Raw genomic sequence first — 16,217 nt, 5'->3', positions numbered from 1 at the left:
TATTTTTATCCAAACTTTGTTTTAATAATCACAGTTCTGCTTATTTTTTAGCAGTTAAGAAAAATAATTAAACAAACATATGGAGGACCTTGTCCTCTCACAATGGCAAAGCCTAGCCAAAAAGTCTTCAACAAAATATAATTTTTATTTGCCATCACACAATATATAAATCAAAATTGTTTTGTTCAAAACAATTTCTAGATTTTTATAACAAAAAACTAAGTGAACAAAAGGAAGCAAGTTAAAAAAGCAAAAACAAATCAAGATCCCAGGTCCCCCAGACCTTACTTATTTTCTGATGGACAAAGGATAGTATTAGTGTGCATAGTGGTAAGTTCACTAGTAGTAGTAGTTACTGTTAGCTTGGGTCCTGGGATCTTGGGCTAAAAAGTAATGGTATACATACAGACTTATGAATAATTCCAACAATTTATATTCAGGCCTCTGTAGGATCAAACTCAAAACCATGCAGTAAAACCTTCATATAAACATCTTCATGTTTGGTGTTAATTTTCAAAGCTCGGTAACGCCCACGTATGCACTCTATCTTAAACATCCGATGACCAAGACTGGTTGTGTGCTTGACTATGGCTTCCATAAAAGGAAATGTCACATTACAAAATCCACAGTGAAAGTAATTTGGTCTTATCTGAAATATAATATAATAGTTCTTAAGTTTATCTGCAAGTGCAAACAATCCTATTGAAACTAATATTAATTTTATGAGTTTAAATAAGAAATGAGTTTGTTAAGCTTTAAGTTTGGAACTAATTGAGATTAAAGTTAATGGGAAGTTAACTTACAAATTAAAGGCAAAAATGAACTTACTTCTCTGATAAATTCTGAGTTGTCTTCTTGCAATACTGTAGCAGCTAGAAAGTTTTTTTTGTGTGTTTGAGTCTCACAATGTTTACGCTCCTGAACTTGAGGGAATAACTCTGAACATGCGTAACATTTAGTCTTCTCGAAATGAGGATCATTTTCTATTCGGCGTAGCAGAAAAAAGCTCAAAACATTGATATTGTACTTTTCATTAATATATAACTCATTTATATCAGGACAATAATACAGAATGCACTTGAAAATATTTTTTGATCTAAATTTTCTGGGAGCATGTGGCTTAGGACTTATGAGACCTTTTAATTCTAAGTTTCCTCTGTGGAGTGCGCCTTCAACATGCTGTTTAAAAATGTTTATATGGGCCGAAAGATATCTGTCACACAAAAAACACCATCCTTTGCTGCCATTGTGATTGAGCTTAATGTTGTTAAGTTTTCCATATTTAGCCAGCTCCGACCTACGTTTCCCGTTATCTATTAACGTCATATACTTGGACTCTTTACCAGTTGACTCTTTAAAAGTTGACTCTTTAACATATGATTTATCAGAATCAGAATCATCCTCTGCTTGATCTTCTTCTGACACATGATTTTCTATGTGTTGTAAAAAAGTGCCAAAATCATTGGCCACAGTCAATCTACAAGTTTTGCATGTTGCCAAGTTGTTTTTAGTATCAATCCAGAAAAAGCTTTGTAGTGGGCCAATAAGCTGTTCCCTTATTTCCTTCATGGCATCCACATTACCTAATACATCAAATATGGTGTGAGCATTTTTGAGGAGTTCTGATTGATCTTTTTTTATTTCATCACCATTTTTACAGTTTGGCCAATGACCATGAAAGTCTACAGAGGTGAAAACTTTGTTACAAGTGAAGCAGTGGAACATATGTTCATTAATCTGAAAAGAAAATAATAGTAGTGTCAACTTTTCATCGAAAATTTATTGCTGGGGTTCATGCGCAGATGAAGAAAAATTACCTACCTTTCTGAAATAAGACTCATCCATGCATTCAACTTTAGACCGGATCAAGTTCAGTATATGCTCTTCAGCGGCCATGTGTTGGTCAACATTTTTTACTTCTTCACTGCAAACAAGGCATTTCTTGTCCACAATAGAATTCCACACAACTTTGCCTATAGTTATGTTACTGAGGACAACAGCACCAGAATCATATTGGCCCTTAAAGTTATTTGTTGCACTTTTTGGATTATTTTTCTGACCTTTATGGCCCTCACTATTGATGTGTTCTTTGATAGCAGTAAAATTAGAAGTTACAAGATTGCATATTTCGCAATAAAATTTATCTCCGATCTGAAAACAACACGTGTAGTGTAGTAAATTATTTTTTATGGTCATTATTTTTTAAAATAAAAAATCGTGTAGGAATTCATTCATACCTTGTAAATGAAGTCATTTTTAAATTTCGGGAAATATACTTGATTTTTAAAGTTCTTTCTGTGCTTCTCCCAACGAATATGTTTTTCAACATCTGGAATGCTATGAAATATTTCTTGACATAGTAAGCAATAATGCTCAATCTCACCACATAGGATAAAGTTTTTCCCATATTTACTCATGTTGCTCGCGGACTTAATAGTTATCTGGTGAACTGAAAGGAAATTTAGGTGCGGTTATAAAGATCTTCAGACTACCGAGAACAATGCAGTGGGTAGTTTTTTAATGTTTATCTTTATTACAATTAGTGTCGGAGAGTAAATAAAATTACATGTCTTCCGCCCGTTACTACTTGACATTTATTTCTTCAGTTTTATTTTCCCGCCGAAATATGGAAATTCAGTCAGTAGTTAGGTGAATACACGGAGCCGTAAAATTAAGTTTAATAGCATACATCTATTATAATATCAAGAAAATATGATGATTGATAATTTTTTGGTAACGAATGATGTTTTTATATACATTAAAATACGAAAATAGTAAATTTTATTTTCGTTAAACGATGCACGATGAGAACATTTTGCGTATAACGCATAACGTAACTCAGGGGGGGGACACTCCGTACATTGTGACAGCTAAGTAAACGAAGAGTCGCCACCTTTTATTTGGCCCAGAAACTATTTACTATCTAAAAGATACCTTAAATTACCAACAGATGGCACTACACTATAATCGATTTTGTTTGTTAATATAAAATTATTTATGCAATATTAATTAGAGAAAAGTATGAGGAAAATAGTAGACACTTTAAAAAAAGATAAAATAGGCGAATAAATTAAATACGGTTTGAAAAAGCACAAATATCAAATTAAATTCTTGACCGTTATTTGAAGCTTACTAGTTTGAGATAGGCACCTACGTGTTTTCCGCTTTTATCTCCGTCCTTTTCTACCCCATATCTTGTATCTCTCTCGCACACCGACCAGTTTCACTCCCCACCAGGCAGGAGGCGACGAGTGTTCTCGGCGGCCACAGTTCGTCATTGGCGTCTTGTTTTCCGCCCGAGAAGGTTGGTCTAACCAACCGCTGTAGTATTTCGTTGAAAAATAAACTCAGTGCTCTCGCAGAACACAGGTGAGTTTATTATATTTTATACAATTTGTTAACGGTTTTACCGTTCGATATTCGATTTTTCGAAATCAAGTGTTAATATTTTGTACATCTACCCCTTTTTTGTCACGATTTTATTCCGTGTACTTTTTATTTTTATTTTTCAGTAATTTGTTTTTAGAATGAGCGACTAATAAAGCAAATACAGATGCGGTAAATAATAAAGCTACCACAGCCCGTGCACGTGATTATGGAAAAGAAAGCAAGCCCGAAGTTCCTAAGGCACCTGTGGCCCTAGTTCAATCCTGCAAGGCGTTCAACTTTTTGACAAAAAGAATGGTGTGAGGTGCGGTCCAACCAGCATCTCCTTAGTTCGGACTGGTCACTACCGCACTTGAAGAGGGCTGATGGTGTCAAGAAAGCTTTTCGGCCTTGAAAGACTTGGTACGCTCCGCCACGGACTACCAGTAAGTCTGTTAGCCACCCCCCATGGGGGTCGGCTCATTATCACGGCGTGTGATGGTTTTCGGCCTTGAAAGACTTGGTACGCTCCGCCTAGGACTGCCAGTAAGTCTGTTAGCCACCCCCCGTAGGGGTCGGCTCATTATCACGGCGTGTGATGCTTTTCGGCCTTGAAAGACTTGGTACGCTCCGCCTAGGACTGCCAGTAAGTATGTTAGCCACCCCCCGCAGGGGTTGGCTCATTTTCACGGACCCGCGCAGGGTACCAATCTTGCATGTTGCGAGACGCAGTATCATTACAAAGTGGGGACCAGTAAGTATACTAGCCACCCCCCGCAGGGGTCGTTTCATTATCACGGACCCGCGCAGGGTACCAATCTTACATTTTGCGAGTCGCAGCATCATTACAAAGCAGGGACCAGTAAGTATTCTAACCACCCCCCGCAGGGGTCGGTTCATTATCACGGACCCGCGCAGGGTACCAATCTTGCATGTTGCGAGTAGCAGCATCATTACAAAGCAGGGACCAGTAAGTATACTAGCCACCCCCCGCAGGGGTCGGCTCATTTTCACGGACCCTCGCAGGGTACCAATCATGCATGTTGCGGGTCGTACCATCATTGCAATCTCGCAGGGTGGCTATTTGGATCGACTTTCGAAGAGTCGCCATTATAACCGTCCCTCGAAGGGAAATGGTAATCACACTCACGCTGAATGGCGTGTGACGCAAAACTCTAAAGGCTCCCTTGGGACATCACGAGTAAATTACAATAGGAACCATGTCCAACAGAGGAAACAGAAAGCGTCCAGGACCACAGGAGGGGGACTTTGATGCGTCCAACAAGGCACGTAGGTTTTGACTTTCGAGGCGGGTTGCCTAACATTATATCACGACCAATGGAAAGAAATGGGAGCTCCGCCTTTCTTGTCAAAAATAATAACTGGGTATCGCATACCATTGGCCGAAAGCCACCTTTGATAGATAATGCCAGATTTGACCAGAGAGTCCATATCCCAAATGATAAAACAAAAAGTTCTATAGATAGCTGCAATTTCTCCCAGCTTTCTTTCCAATATGTTTCTTGTGCCCAAAAAGGCGACGGAAAGAACCGTCCAATACTCAATCTCAAGGTTCTCAACAAGTTCATAATTACGGAACCCTTCAGTTTAATAAATGTTTTTCGGGTGCTAGAGTTTCTTCAGAAAGACGACTGGCTGTGCAAGTGGATCTCACCCAGGCTTACTTCTACCTTCCGGTAGCCGAAGGTCACAGACATGTTCTTCGACTAGTATACAGAGGAAGACTGCTTCAGATGACGCGCCTACCATTTGGCTTAAGCACGGCACCCAAGACCTTAGCCACAGTGACCAATTGGGTGGCTCAAACCTTGAAAACTCAGGGGTTACGAATAATTGTGTATCTCGATTTTCTGGTGGCTCACCAAGATATATTCGCCTACTTTTGGATCATTTGCACCACGTTTTGGATGGCAAGTGAATAAATCGCAAGCATGATCAACAAGATAATGACAAAACGCACTACGTGACAAACGGCACGACAAACTTAGAAGACCTGCATAGCTTGATAGGACTTTTTAACTTCGCAAGTTTTCGTTGTCCCATACGGCAGACTGCATTACCGGGCTCTCCTCACTTTCCTCAATGCTGTGTTGAACAGCAATGTATACCTACCCTATTCATGGAACCGTGAGCCAAATGGTGAACAAACCATAAAAAGGGTTCTTTATAAGTCACGATTGAAGTAAAGATCAATTTTATAAAAATAACTAGGAAAAATACACTGACAACATTAGAAACGATATTTTAGAACGATGCCTGTGGAACTTATGCAATCTTTTCAAACTTATTTGAAATCAAATATAATAAATGCCGTAAATTATTTTCTTAATTTTAATGAAATATGTAGTAAATCGTTTACATGCAAAAGGAACCTAGAAGACTTGACTGTCATACATAGAACCCTACTTAATTGAAGACCACAGATACTTAGAACATTTTACATAAAAATGTGACGTTTTTGTCATCGGTCGGGTTCCACCATTTTGAAAAAGTGTCATTCTTTGGTTACATTGTGGGCTCACGGCTCGGTGAATGGAGTATAGCAATGTTGAACCTACCAGCAGATGCCTTAGCAGATCTAAAGTGGTGGCTGGTTAGCTACCACCAAACCTTGGATATTCATACTCCACTTCCTTGTCACCTTATAACCACGGACGCCTCCGATGTAGGATGGGGACACAACTGAACGGAACTCCCGTAATGGGTTCATGGAACGAGAGAGAAAAAGGCTTTCACTGCGATCTGAAAGAGATGCTTGCAGTATAAAATCACGGCGAGTTGCTAAGGAGATCAACAGCCATTTTTCAATGCAAAAATGGGACTGTGGTGTCATATCTAAGAAATCAAGGTGGCACCCGATCAAGGAGCCTACCGAACTTGACGTACAAAGTATTCAGTTATCTCGAGCTGTATCAAATCTATCACGTCGTGAATCATATACCAACCCTATACAACAGTCATGCAGACCATCTCTCCCGACACAAAGCTCCACCGGAGTGGCATCTTGTATCGGCAGTGGACCTATTTGCCTCGAGGCGAGCCCAGGGACACATAGTTGTGAACTACGTGCCCCTAGATCTGAAGGACCCGAAAGCGGGGTTCCACGATGCCTTTTTTTTTCTCAAGTTTGGACTTACCCGCTAGCATGGGTATTCCCGCCACCTTACCTTATACCGAAGGTCCTCAATCATCTCAATTCAGGAACGGGAGTTTATCTCATAGTAGTTCCTCGGTGGCACCAGGTATTTTGGCGAGCAGATTTGAAGTCCCGATCATTAGCAGTACCCTACACACTGATGAACCTCGAGCAGAAACCGACAGACACAGCAACAGGGATACCCCCTGCCAAGATCAAGGAAGTGGGGGGGGGGCGGGACAAGGAGTCTCTCCGACTGAAGTCTTCTTCAATCCACACGCAACACTTATCAATCAGCTTGGAGTCGATGGTTAAATTGGGGTGAAAAGTATGAAATTTCATCCCTTGAATCCTTGAATCCCTATGTGGACCTATACTTACCCAATTTTTAGCGGACTTACACATAGTAAATAAACTAGCATACAATACTATTTTATTACACAAGTCAGTTATAGCTACACTATGCAATGCAGAAACCGCTGGAGAGCTAAGTTCACACGTTCTAGTCGGACACATTTTAAAATCAATAGCGCTGAGCAAACCTGTTCCCCGGGCAGCCGTCCACCTGGAATATTGACCAATTGGTTACCTACTTAAGTGCAGTAAACCATTTGCAACTTCCAGGCACACTGCTGCTCTTTCTTTTGCTAGCTTGTTTCGGGAAGGCTAGTCCATGACTTTTCCTTGCTTGCAATGGACCCAGAACATTTCAAAGACAGCAAAGATAATTTAATCTTATGGCCAGTCTTTGGCTCTAAGACCGACAGTTCTAGTCATAGGCAGTCGGGTTGTAGTTTGATGGATAATCAGGAAAATATAAATCTAAGTCCAGTGTATTGGGTCAGAAAAACTAAAGCCTTGTTAGTGAAGTATATCCAGGAGAACAGGTGGCAGATGGAAACAAGCGTTCAGTCCGAAGTCAGATTTTTATTAAACCCAATTATAACATACAATACATATTGCTTAATCAGATTACTTAGTTTCTAGAATATTAATGCTTTACTTGCGGAACGTGACATGTTATTGTATCGACGACGGTCTTAATGTGGATCAGCAAAGGCATGTCCTTACATCTCCCCCGAAAAGTATCGACAACACCTTCCCCCGTTAGGGAGAAAAAAAAAATACAATAATAAGTCACGCTAGGTATTTTTTTTTTTCATATTAAGAAATTACAAAAACTTATGTATAATAACAGTACCTATAATAATAATCTATGGATATTAACATTGTTATATAATAAGAAACAACGTATACAATGCAAATACATCCTTATGTTAATCAATTAGAAATTAAATAATTTTGTCAGATTTTTGTGAATGGTATATTCTTTACCATTCTTAATTATTTTTACATTTGGTGGATTATCCACTATTACCTTGTATGGTCCATTATAAATGTTATCTAACTTTGTACCGGTTTGATTTTTTACTAAAATTAAGTCACCTGGTTTGTAGTTAATACTATGTATATTTTGATCAAATAGACGCTTCCTTAATAGTTTGCTTTTAAATAAATTTTCTTTAGCGTCTGCATGAGCTTTCTGAAGTCTATATTTTAATTCTTTAGGATAGTCGTCAAAATTATATAATGGATCAACATTTAATTGGAGATTGCTAGGCAAATTACAGAGTTTTCCGAATACTAATTCGTATGGAGTGTATTTTGTTTCGGTATGTACCGTGGTATTAAACGAAAAACACCAAAAGGGAACCCAATCGCTCCAATTGTCTCGATTATTACTGCATTGAATTCTGAGATAAGCCCCTAAATGTTTGTGTGTATTTTCAATTGAACCTAGTGTTTCATGACGGTAAGGAGTTGAATTTATTTTTTTTATACCTAATAATACGCATGTTTCTTTTAATACGGATGACATAAACTCCGTTCCGTTATCGGTTAAAATTTCTTGTGGGATACCGTATCGTAAAACAAAATTATTTACGAAAGTTTTTGAAACTGTAACCGTATCTTTTTGTTTTATAGGGTACGCTTCAACAAATTTTGATAATTCGCACTGTACCGTTAAGATATACTTATTATTATAATTGTCTAATTCTAGCGGGCCCATTAAATCTAAACTAACCCTATCAAAAGCGGAACTAGGTGTTGACGTTATAACCATTGGTTCCTTAACGTTCTTATTAGTATATTTCTGTAACTGACAGTTCTTACATTTTTTTACATAATTCGCCACGTCCGTAGACATGCCTGACCAAAAATAATGTCTTTTAATGTTATTCAGCATACGATTCACCCCCGCGTGGCCACTGCTGGGTAACAGGTGAAAATCGTTGAGTATAACTTTTTTATCGTCGTCATCATAAATTCTCGTAATGCCTCTAATTACAACAAAATGAGGTATATTAAGTTGCAACCTTTTACTTTCACTTAACAAAAGTTTTATAATATTAGCATTTTTATTTTTAATGAGTAGCAACTCTTTTATAGCTAATCTTTTACAAAATTGATTTAGATCCCTCGCTAACACCTCTACGGTCGATAACGATCGGGAGTCTAAATATATCGCAGAATGCGATGGAACAAAAATACAAAGCTTTGCATTTGATAAAATATTATCCTTATTCTTCAAAACTTTCTCCTTTAAATTAGAAAAAACAAGTTCTACTATTTCGTCAGGTTTTTTGAGTATCTCCACAGCGAATGGTTGATCAGACCTGTGCGCTGTGGATGTCTCATTTTCTGATCCATCATTACTACGAGTCAATACAAGATTTTTACGTTGATTTCTTGTTAAAACATTGACGACGTGTTCCTGCATGTTTTTTAGGTCCTGGCTCGTTATAGGAATTCGACTCAATGCGTCTGCAGCCACATTGGTTCGACCTGGAACGTATTCTACCTCAAAGTCATATTCTTCTAGGTACAACCGAAATTTCGTTAGCCTACTAGACGGTTCTTTTAAATTAAACAAATAGACAAGAGGTCTATGGTCAGTGTAGATTTTAAACTTTCTGCCATATAAATAAGGTCTGAAATGGTTGACCGCCCAAACTATTGCAAGTAATTCTAATTCTATTACTGGATATCTTGTCTCGGCAGGTTTTAAATTACGACTAGCGTATGCAACCACTTTTCCATTGCTATTTGATAATATTGCGCCTAAGCCTATTTTTGATGCGTCTGTTTGCAATTTAAATATATTTTTTTCTGTAAAATCAGGATACTCTAAAATTGGAGGGTTAATAAGTGCTGATTTTAATTCTTCGAATGCCGATTGACATTCAGGTGACCAAATGAACTTTGCACCTTTTTTACACAGTACATTCATCGGATATACAATATCCGCAAAACGAGGTATAAATCGTCTATAATAATTGGCAAACGCGACAAAACGCTTGACGTCATCAGCGCATGCCGGTGTCGGATACTTGTGCATCGTTTCAATTTTTGCTGGATCAGGAAAAATACCATCCGATGTTATTTTATGACCTAAGTACACGATTTCATGTCTTAAAAATTCGCATTTAATTGGGTTCAGTTTTAAATTCACTTCTCTTAAACGGTTTAATACACTAATAAGATTTTTGTTATGATGCGTTAACGATCTGCCTATCACGACGCAGTCATCTAAGTAAATAAAACATTTCTTGTAATTAAGGCCGGCCATTGCTATGGTCATAAGCCTTGAAAATACACTAGGACTTGTTTTGAGACCCATAGGACAACGCTTCATTTGGTATTGTTTACCAGCCGTAAAAGCTGTACATTTACGCGAACCTGGTTCTAAAGAAAGCAATCAGTATTATAATCAAAAGAATTTTCTCAATACTGATCAGTGGTCCAAAGTCTTGACTGGTGCTGGCATTGGCTTTACCGTTTGCATTTTGAGCTATTACAACTTCTTCTTTTGAATAAGATTTTCCCATCTTCTTTCTTGAAGTTTTTTTTTTTTTTTTCTGCTTCTTTCTTGTATTTAAATTTTTTCTTCTTTCTTGATGTTTCTTCTTTCTTGATGTTTCTTCAATTCAGAATTTTTCTTCATTCAGGTTGTCTTAATTTTTGGTTGTTATTTCTGTAATTCGTTTTATATAGCAGGGTCGCCATGAAGTATATCCAGGAGAACAGGTGGCAGATGGAAACAAGCGTTCAGTCCGAAGTCAGATTTTTATTAAACCCAATTATAACATACAATACATATTGCTTAATCAGATTACTTAGTTTCTAGAATATTAATGCTTTACTTGCGGAACGTGACATGTTATTGTATCGACGACGGTCTTAATGTGGATCAGCAAAGGCATGTCCTTACATTAGAAGATAGACGGACATCGGCTAATTCCTCAAATTTATTTATATTCGTTAGATGCCAACCAAAGGCAGCCACCCGAACTATGATTGCGGGTGGATTAAGACATTGTTAAAAGAGGCAGGAATAACTACAACCCCAGGAAGCTTCCGCTCGGCGGTAGCGTCAAAATCTGGGTTGACAATCTACCTTTAGACGATATATTAGCCAAGGGTAATTGGCGATCAGGCAATACATTTGCCCGTTTTTACAGAAGGGAAATGATACCCACTAATAGAAGTAGCAATTTATTATCTCGATTTTTTTAATTAATCCAGCTGATTAATGTCTATATTTTTGTTACTATTGTTATTAAGAAGTATCGCAATGTTTTTGTTAATTACTATTAGAAAATGAAATCAATTTTGCTTTTGTTCTTGTATCTCTCTTTTAAATTTTTATTACTCATCCTCCGAGCCCCTTTCCCAACTATGTTGGGGTCGGCTTCCAGTCTAACAGGATGTAGCTGAGTACCAGTACCAGTTAACTTTTATTACTAATATACCTACATTCCAGGACGCAATACACATACTTACATGTGATTACTCGTGTACCTAAGTACCTATCTACATACACAATTTCATTGTGCTTTTGCTCACATTGGCGTCCACTTCCACCAGGCGATAACAAACACGTCTCAAACTAGTAAGCTTCAAATAACGGTCAAGAATTTAATAGCAGCGTTTTACCTGAAATAAAACGCATATTAAATACTTACCTTATTTGAAGCTTACATTTTAATTTCTGCCTGGTGTTTTCGACTCAATGACGAACTGTGGCCGCCGAGAACACTCGTCGCCTCCTGCCTGGTGGGGAGTGAAACTGGTCGGTGTGCGAGAGAGATACAAGATATGGGGTAGAAAAGGACGGAGATAAAAGCGGAAAACACGTAGGTGCCTATCTCAAACTAGTAAGCTTCAAATAAGGTAAGTATTTAATATGCGTTTTATTTCAGGTAAAACGCTGCTATTTAATCTAAAAAGACCTGGTGTCAGTATTCCAAGTAACTTAACAAAACCGATCATAATATATATCAATATGGCGGTTTTTTGCATTCCGCGTACACGCGTAAATAAAAAGTAATATATAATAATTATTTGTTTTCCTTCGACCTTTTACTATATTAACGATGACATTTTCTATTAGGGTAAGTAGCACCATGTAACTATAACGATAACCAATGTTATAGTTATATGGTGCTGCTTACTCTAAGGGTCAATTCCCACTGAAAGAGCAGCGGCCGGCAGCGGCCGGCAGCGGCCGTAATTGCAAGGGATTGCGCGCGCGCGCGGCGGGCCGCGCGGCGCCGCGCGGCGCCGCACCGCGCCGCGCTCTTACATTTTCCGTGCTCTTACGGCCGCTGCCGGCCGCTGCTCTTTCAGTGGGAATTGACCCTAATAGAAAATGTTATGAATATGATGCTTATTATATATTTTATAGCTATAGCTATGTAGGTAGTTCGGGGCCAATTTAGAGAAAGATGGCGCATTGTCAAATTGGGTTGCAAGATTATCACGTAAGAGGGCTCTCTTTTCCCTATATATTACTTTACTCTTTGACGTAACTTACGTATCCCACCCAAAACAAAAATGTGAAAGGCTGCCAAGTTCGATAATATGGGAATGCTTCGCCTATAAAAGAAGTGAGATCTGAATAAGTACCAAGTTCCATACACATACCTCAGTTAAAAATAGTTACTTTATAATGATGGTTCTTGGCAAGTTTTCACATAACTTGTTATAAACCTACTAAACGCAATGAATCAAGTATTTAATTTTCTATTAAAACTTGCCAAGTAACATCATTAAAAAGTAACTATTTTTAACTGAGGTATGTGTATGGAACTTGGTACTTATTCAGATCTCACTTCTTTTATAGGCGAAGCATTCCCATATTATCGAACTTGGCAGCCTTTCACATTTTTGTTTTGGGTGGGATTTCATTTATTTTTGTAAGGTTGTTTATTTTATTTTTTTCTTATGATTAAGTTAGTTAAGGAAATGAGTCATTTATACTATCTTTCAGATTTTTGATTAGCACTATGCTTCTTACAAAGAAATGAACTAGATTAACTAAATGGACTAGATTTACCAACTGACTAACATGACATGTTATCATATATTATGTTCGTGGATCAAAGTTACACATTCGTTATTTTCGAAAGTGACTCACACTTGGCTGTTTTCACATTTTTACTTTACTTTGACTAAATACAAACCTTTGTATCGAATTTCCGATCGGTACGACCATTCGAAGATATATTATATAAATATAGATAAATTTAGTTCGTTTTAGTTCCTTAGGGGTATAAATTTACACCGGGTATAAATGTACACCTTCATTATTTTGAAACTGACTCACACTTGGCCATTTTCAGATTTTTCCCTTTACCTTGACATAAAGACCTACCTCCATGCCAAATTTCAAGTCAATACGACCATTGGAAGTGGTCTAGGTTTTTGATGAGTGAGTCAGTCAGTGAGTGTATAGTAAAAATAGCGATTTTCTGACGTCAATATCTCAAGACCTACAATAGGTATGATAATGAAATTTTGTATTTTAGATAAGTGAGAGGGTCTCAACAGATACTAGAAATTTGATATGCGTAAATAAAATAGATTTTGAGTTATAGGGGGGTCGAATTTGGCCCGAAATGGTTCGTGTAATATAACCCACGGCCGGTGTGTCGCTTTTTTTTGCTCGAACTTGGCGGACACACTGCCGTGTGTCTAGATCATTGACATATAACTATAGGGACAGGAAATGTCACGAAAAAAACGTGCACACCTACTGTCAGTCTGCAGTAGTAACTAAAATGGCTGCCATTACTAGGGTTGTACCGCTACCGGATTCAACAAATATCGATATTGTATTCTAGTTAGAAGTATGTACGAGCAGGCCTCTGTCACTCGACGTACTTGCGCGCGATAAATGCCTACCGCTCGTTGGGTTACCGGTAACCCCACGCGGCTCAGGGCTTTCAATAGTCACACGCGCCGCGCGCGTTCCAATATTATTATTTTTATTTCGTGGCATGTTATGCTGTTCGTTTTTATTAGGTTTTTTAAGCTACCTAACAAACTGATGGAGTATTTTGAGTTGTGTTAGTTTATATGCGACTATTGTAAGATTTAGAAACATTTTATATTTATGAACTTATCTAGTAATTCAATTTTTTTTTAAATAAATTAATACTTATCTACTTTATGACTTTAACAACAGAGATCATTAGGTACTTATTTTACTTTAGATACCTACTTAGTTATATGAACTGTATTGTGAATTTGTGAGTTTTGTAGCTCAAAACACATCTCGAGTGTAAGTAGGTATAGTTCTGGTCTAACTTAATGACGACTCGGAACATTACGCGTGTCGCTACGCAGAAACCAATTTTAGGTATGTATCAACACTCGACGGAGTTGTACCATATGGGGTATGGCACTTGTGCTCGAAAAATAGTTGGAAACCGCCTTTGATTTTGACGAAAGCTTTACTTAAGTACTTACCTATGCTAACGTATTAGGTAATATTTAGTAATATGTACCCATACTCCATTTTAGTAGGCAATACAATAGTTAACTAAAGAAAAATATTCTTGATATTACTTTTTATTTAAAAACTCAGTTTTAAAAAAGGCTATCTTAAAATAAGCGTAACTTTGTTTTCCTACTTAAATATTAATAAATTGTAAGAAGCAACCCTAAGCACGGCCACGGCACGGTTGCGGTCACTGAACTGTGCGCTATCGCATTGGAATAACAATCAAGCGCTCGAGCTTTTAAGGTTCATTTTATAACGCAGCTAGGAATTTGTAGGTAGTTGGGAACTTGTAGGTGCTTATAACAGTAGGTATGGACTTTTTTGTATGGAGTGATTTATCTGTTACGTAGTAACTATTATATAATCTGTGGTACGAGTCTTACTGGGTGCATAAAAATAACCGAGTATAAATAATCTCTTCGTCATAGAACTAACTATCACATTAACTTCACTGATACTAATAACCTCAACAACATCAACCAAATGGGAGGAGTCATTTCAGTAGGGTGATACCTTTGAAAAAAAAAAAACAGGCAAAGTAATTATTTATTATTTCAAATAGCCCTATGAAAGTTCTTTCACGACAGACTAGTTGCAGGGTGCCAAAGATTCGGTCCTATGAAGAAGAATCCGCAAGAAACGCCATAAGGAGATACTCTCTTAAAAAAAATACAATAATTTAAAATCGTTTTCAAGCTATTCATGAGAAAGTTATATAATGCAAATGGAGCTAATTATGTATTAATCGATTGTACAAAACAATTTTAGTGCTAAGAAAAAAATATTTATACAATTCGAAACCTATATTCGGTAACTAAGTTCTGAAGCAAATATTGCAACTTGCATTCCGATTTGCTCGTCTGTGCGGAAGCACTGCCGTGCCCGTGGTCGCCGTAGAAGCATCATGTGAAAATAAAAAGGCAAAACATATTATTTTCAATAAAATATGTCTTTAAAATCCTGAATTTTATAATACGCCTTTTTAATCAAAATGTTTTTAACTGATGTTTTGTTGAAAATAATACACAACTCTGAGGGCTCAGTGTCTTAGGGACAGTAAGTTCTGTAGCCTTATTCGCTAACTCCACTGACAGCTCGCAGATATCATCAATTGGTAAAGTGTACATCAGTATATTGTCAAACAGCTATTTTCTTATTCGCTAACGCCAGTTACCAAATGAGATGACGTCATCAGCATCGACACAGGCTGATATCCACCATGACTCATTTTGACAGCGGTTTCTGTATCGATAAACGTTATATTGCGATTCCGTAAGCCCAGTGGACATCAAATTGATAGCCAATGTCATTTTTTGAAATACACTACAAATAGCAGTGTTTTATGCCTCATCACTGGGATGTCTATACTATATTGTTGCATCAGACATATTAGATTTCTCTAATTTTGCGATTCCAATAGAAATACAAACCCTGAGTCATTTCCTTTATTTTTTGATAGTGTTATTTTTAATTGTATTATTTTTATTTGTTTTATATTTCTTTGTGTGGAATATAAATTTCGCGTGTATTTTTGCTGGCATTTGTGGAATAAGAGACAAAACGAAGTTTATCCAGAATCCAGAAACGTCGTATGCGAGATTGCAATAATTCTCTGGATTTACGGGAGAAGGAATTCATGGCAAATTTCCGTATCAACAAATCAAGGTTTCAGCGAGTTTCGGCAGAGTTACGTCCGTTTCTGCAACGTGCTCAAAAAAACACTGCTGTTGCAATTGAGCTAAAAGTAAGAATTTATAACGTAAAAAGTTAAATAAATACCAATATTACATAATTTGATGTTACTAATTTGCAGCATGTCTCAACCTTCATTTAGTAAGTGAGGTA

At 37.4% G+C, this 16,217-nt stretch overlaps 1 protein-coding gene across 2 annotated transcripts; it reads right to left on the bottom strand.

Moving 5' to 3' along the window:
* On the bottom strand, positions 1-2,623 carry LOC124641787. Of its 2 annotated transcripts, none has more exons than XM_047180007.1 (5): positions 2,538-2,623; positions 2,238-2,449; positions 1,822-2,151; positions 829-1,737; positions 1-649 (listed from the first exon to the last, which is right to left on the bottom strand). In XM_047180007.1, exons 2-5 carry the CDS (start codon positions 2,415-2,417, stop codon positions 437-439), a joined length of 1,632 nt encoding a protein of 543 aa, XP_047035963.1. In that variant the 5' UTR covers positions 2,418-2,449; positions 2,538-2,623; the 3' UTR covers positions 1-436. The 2 variants fall into 2 exon arrangements, with proteins under 2 accessions (XP_047035963.1, XP_047035962.1); XM_047180006.1 differs by having other exon boundaries at positions 2,567-2,609.
* Between the last annotated feature and the right edge of the window lie 13,594 nt (positions 2,624-16,217).

Source organism: Helicoverpa zea, chromosome 23, assembly GCF_022581195.2.
Source record: "Helicoverpa zea isolate HzStark_Cry1AcR chromosome 23, ilHelZeax1.1, whole genome shotgun sequence".
Lineage (NCBI taxonomy): Eukaryota > Metazoa > Arthropoda > Insecta > Lepidoptera > Noctuidae > Helicoverpa > Helicoverpa zea.
This window is presented reverse-complemented; position numbering and strand designations above follow the sequence as displayed.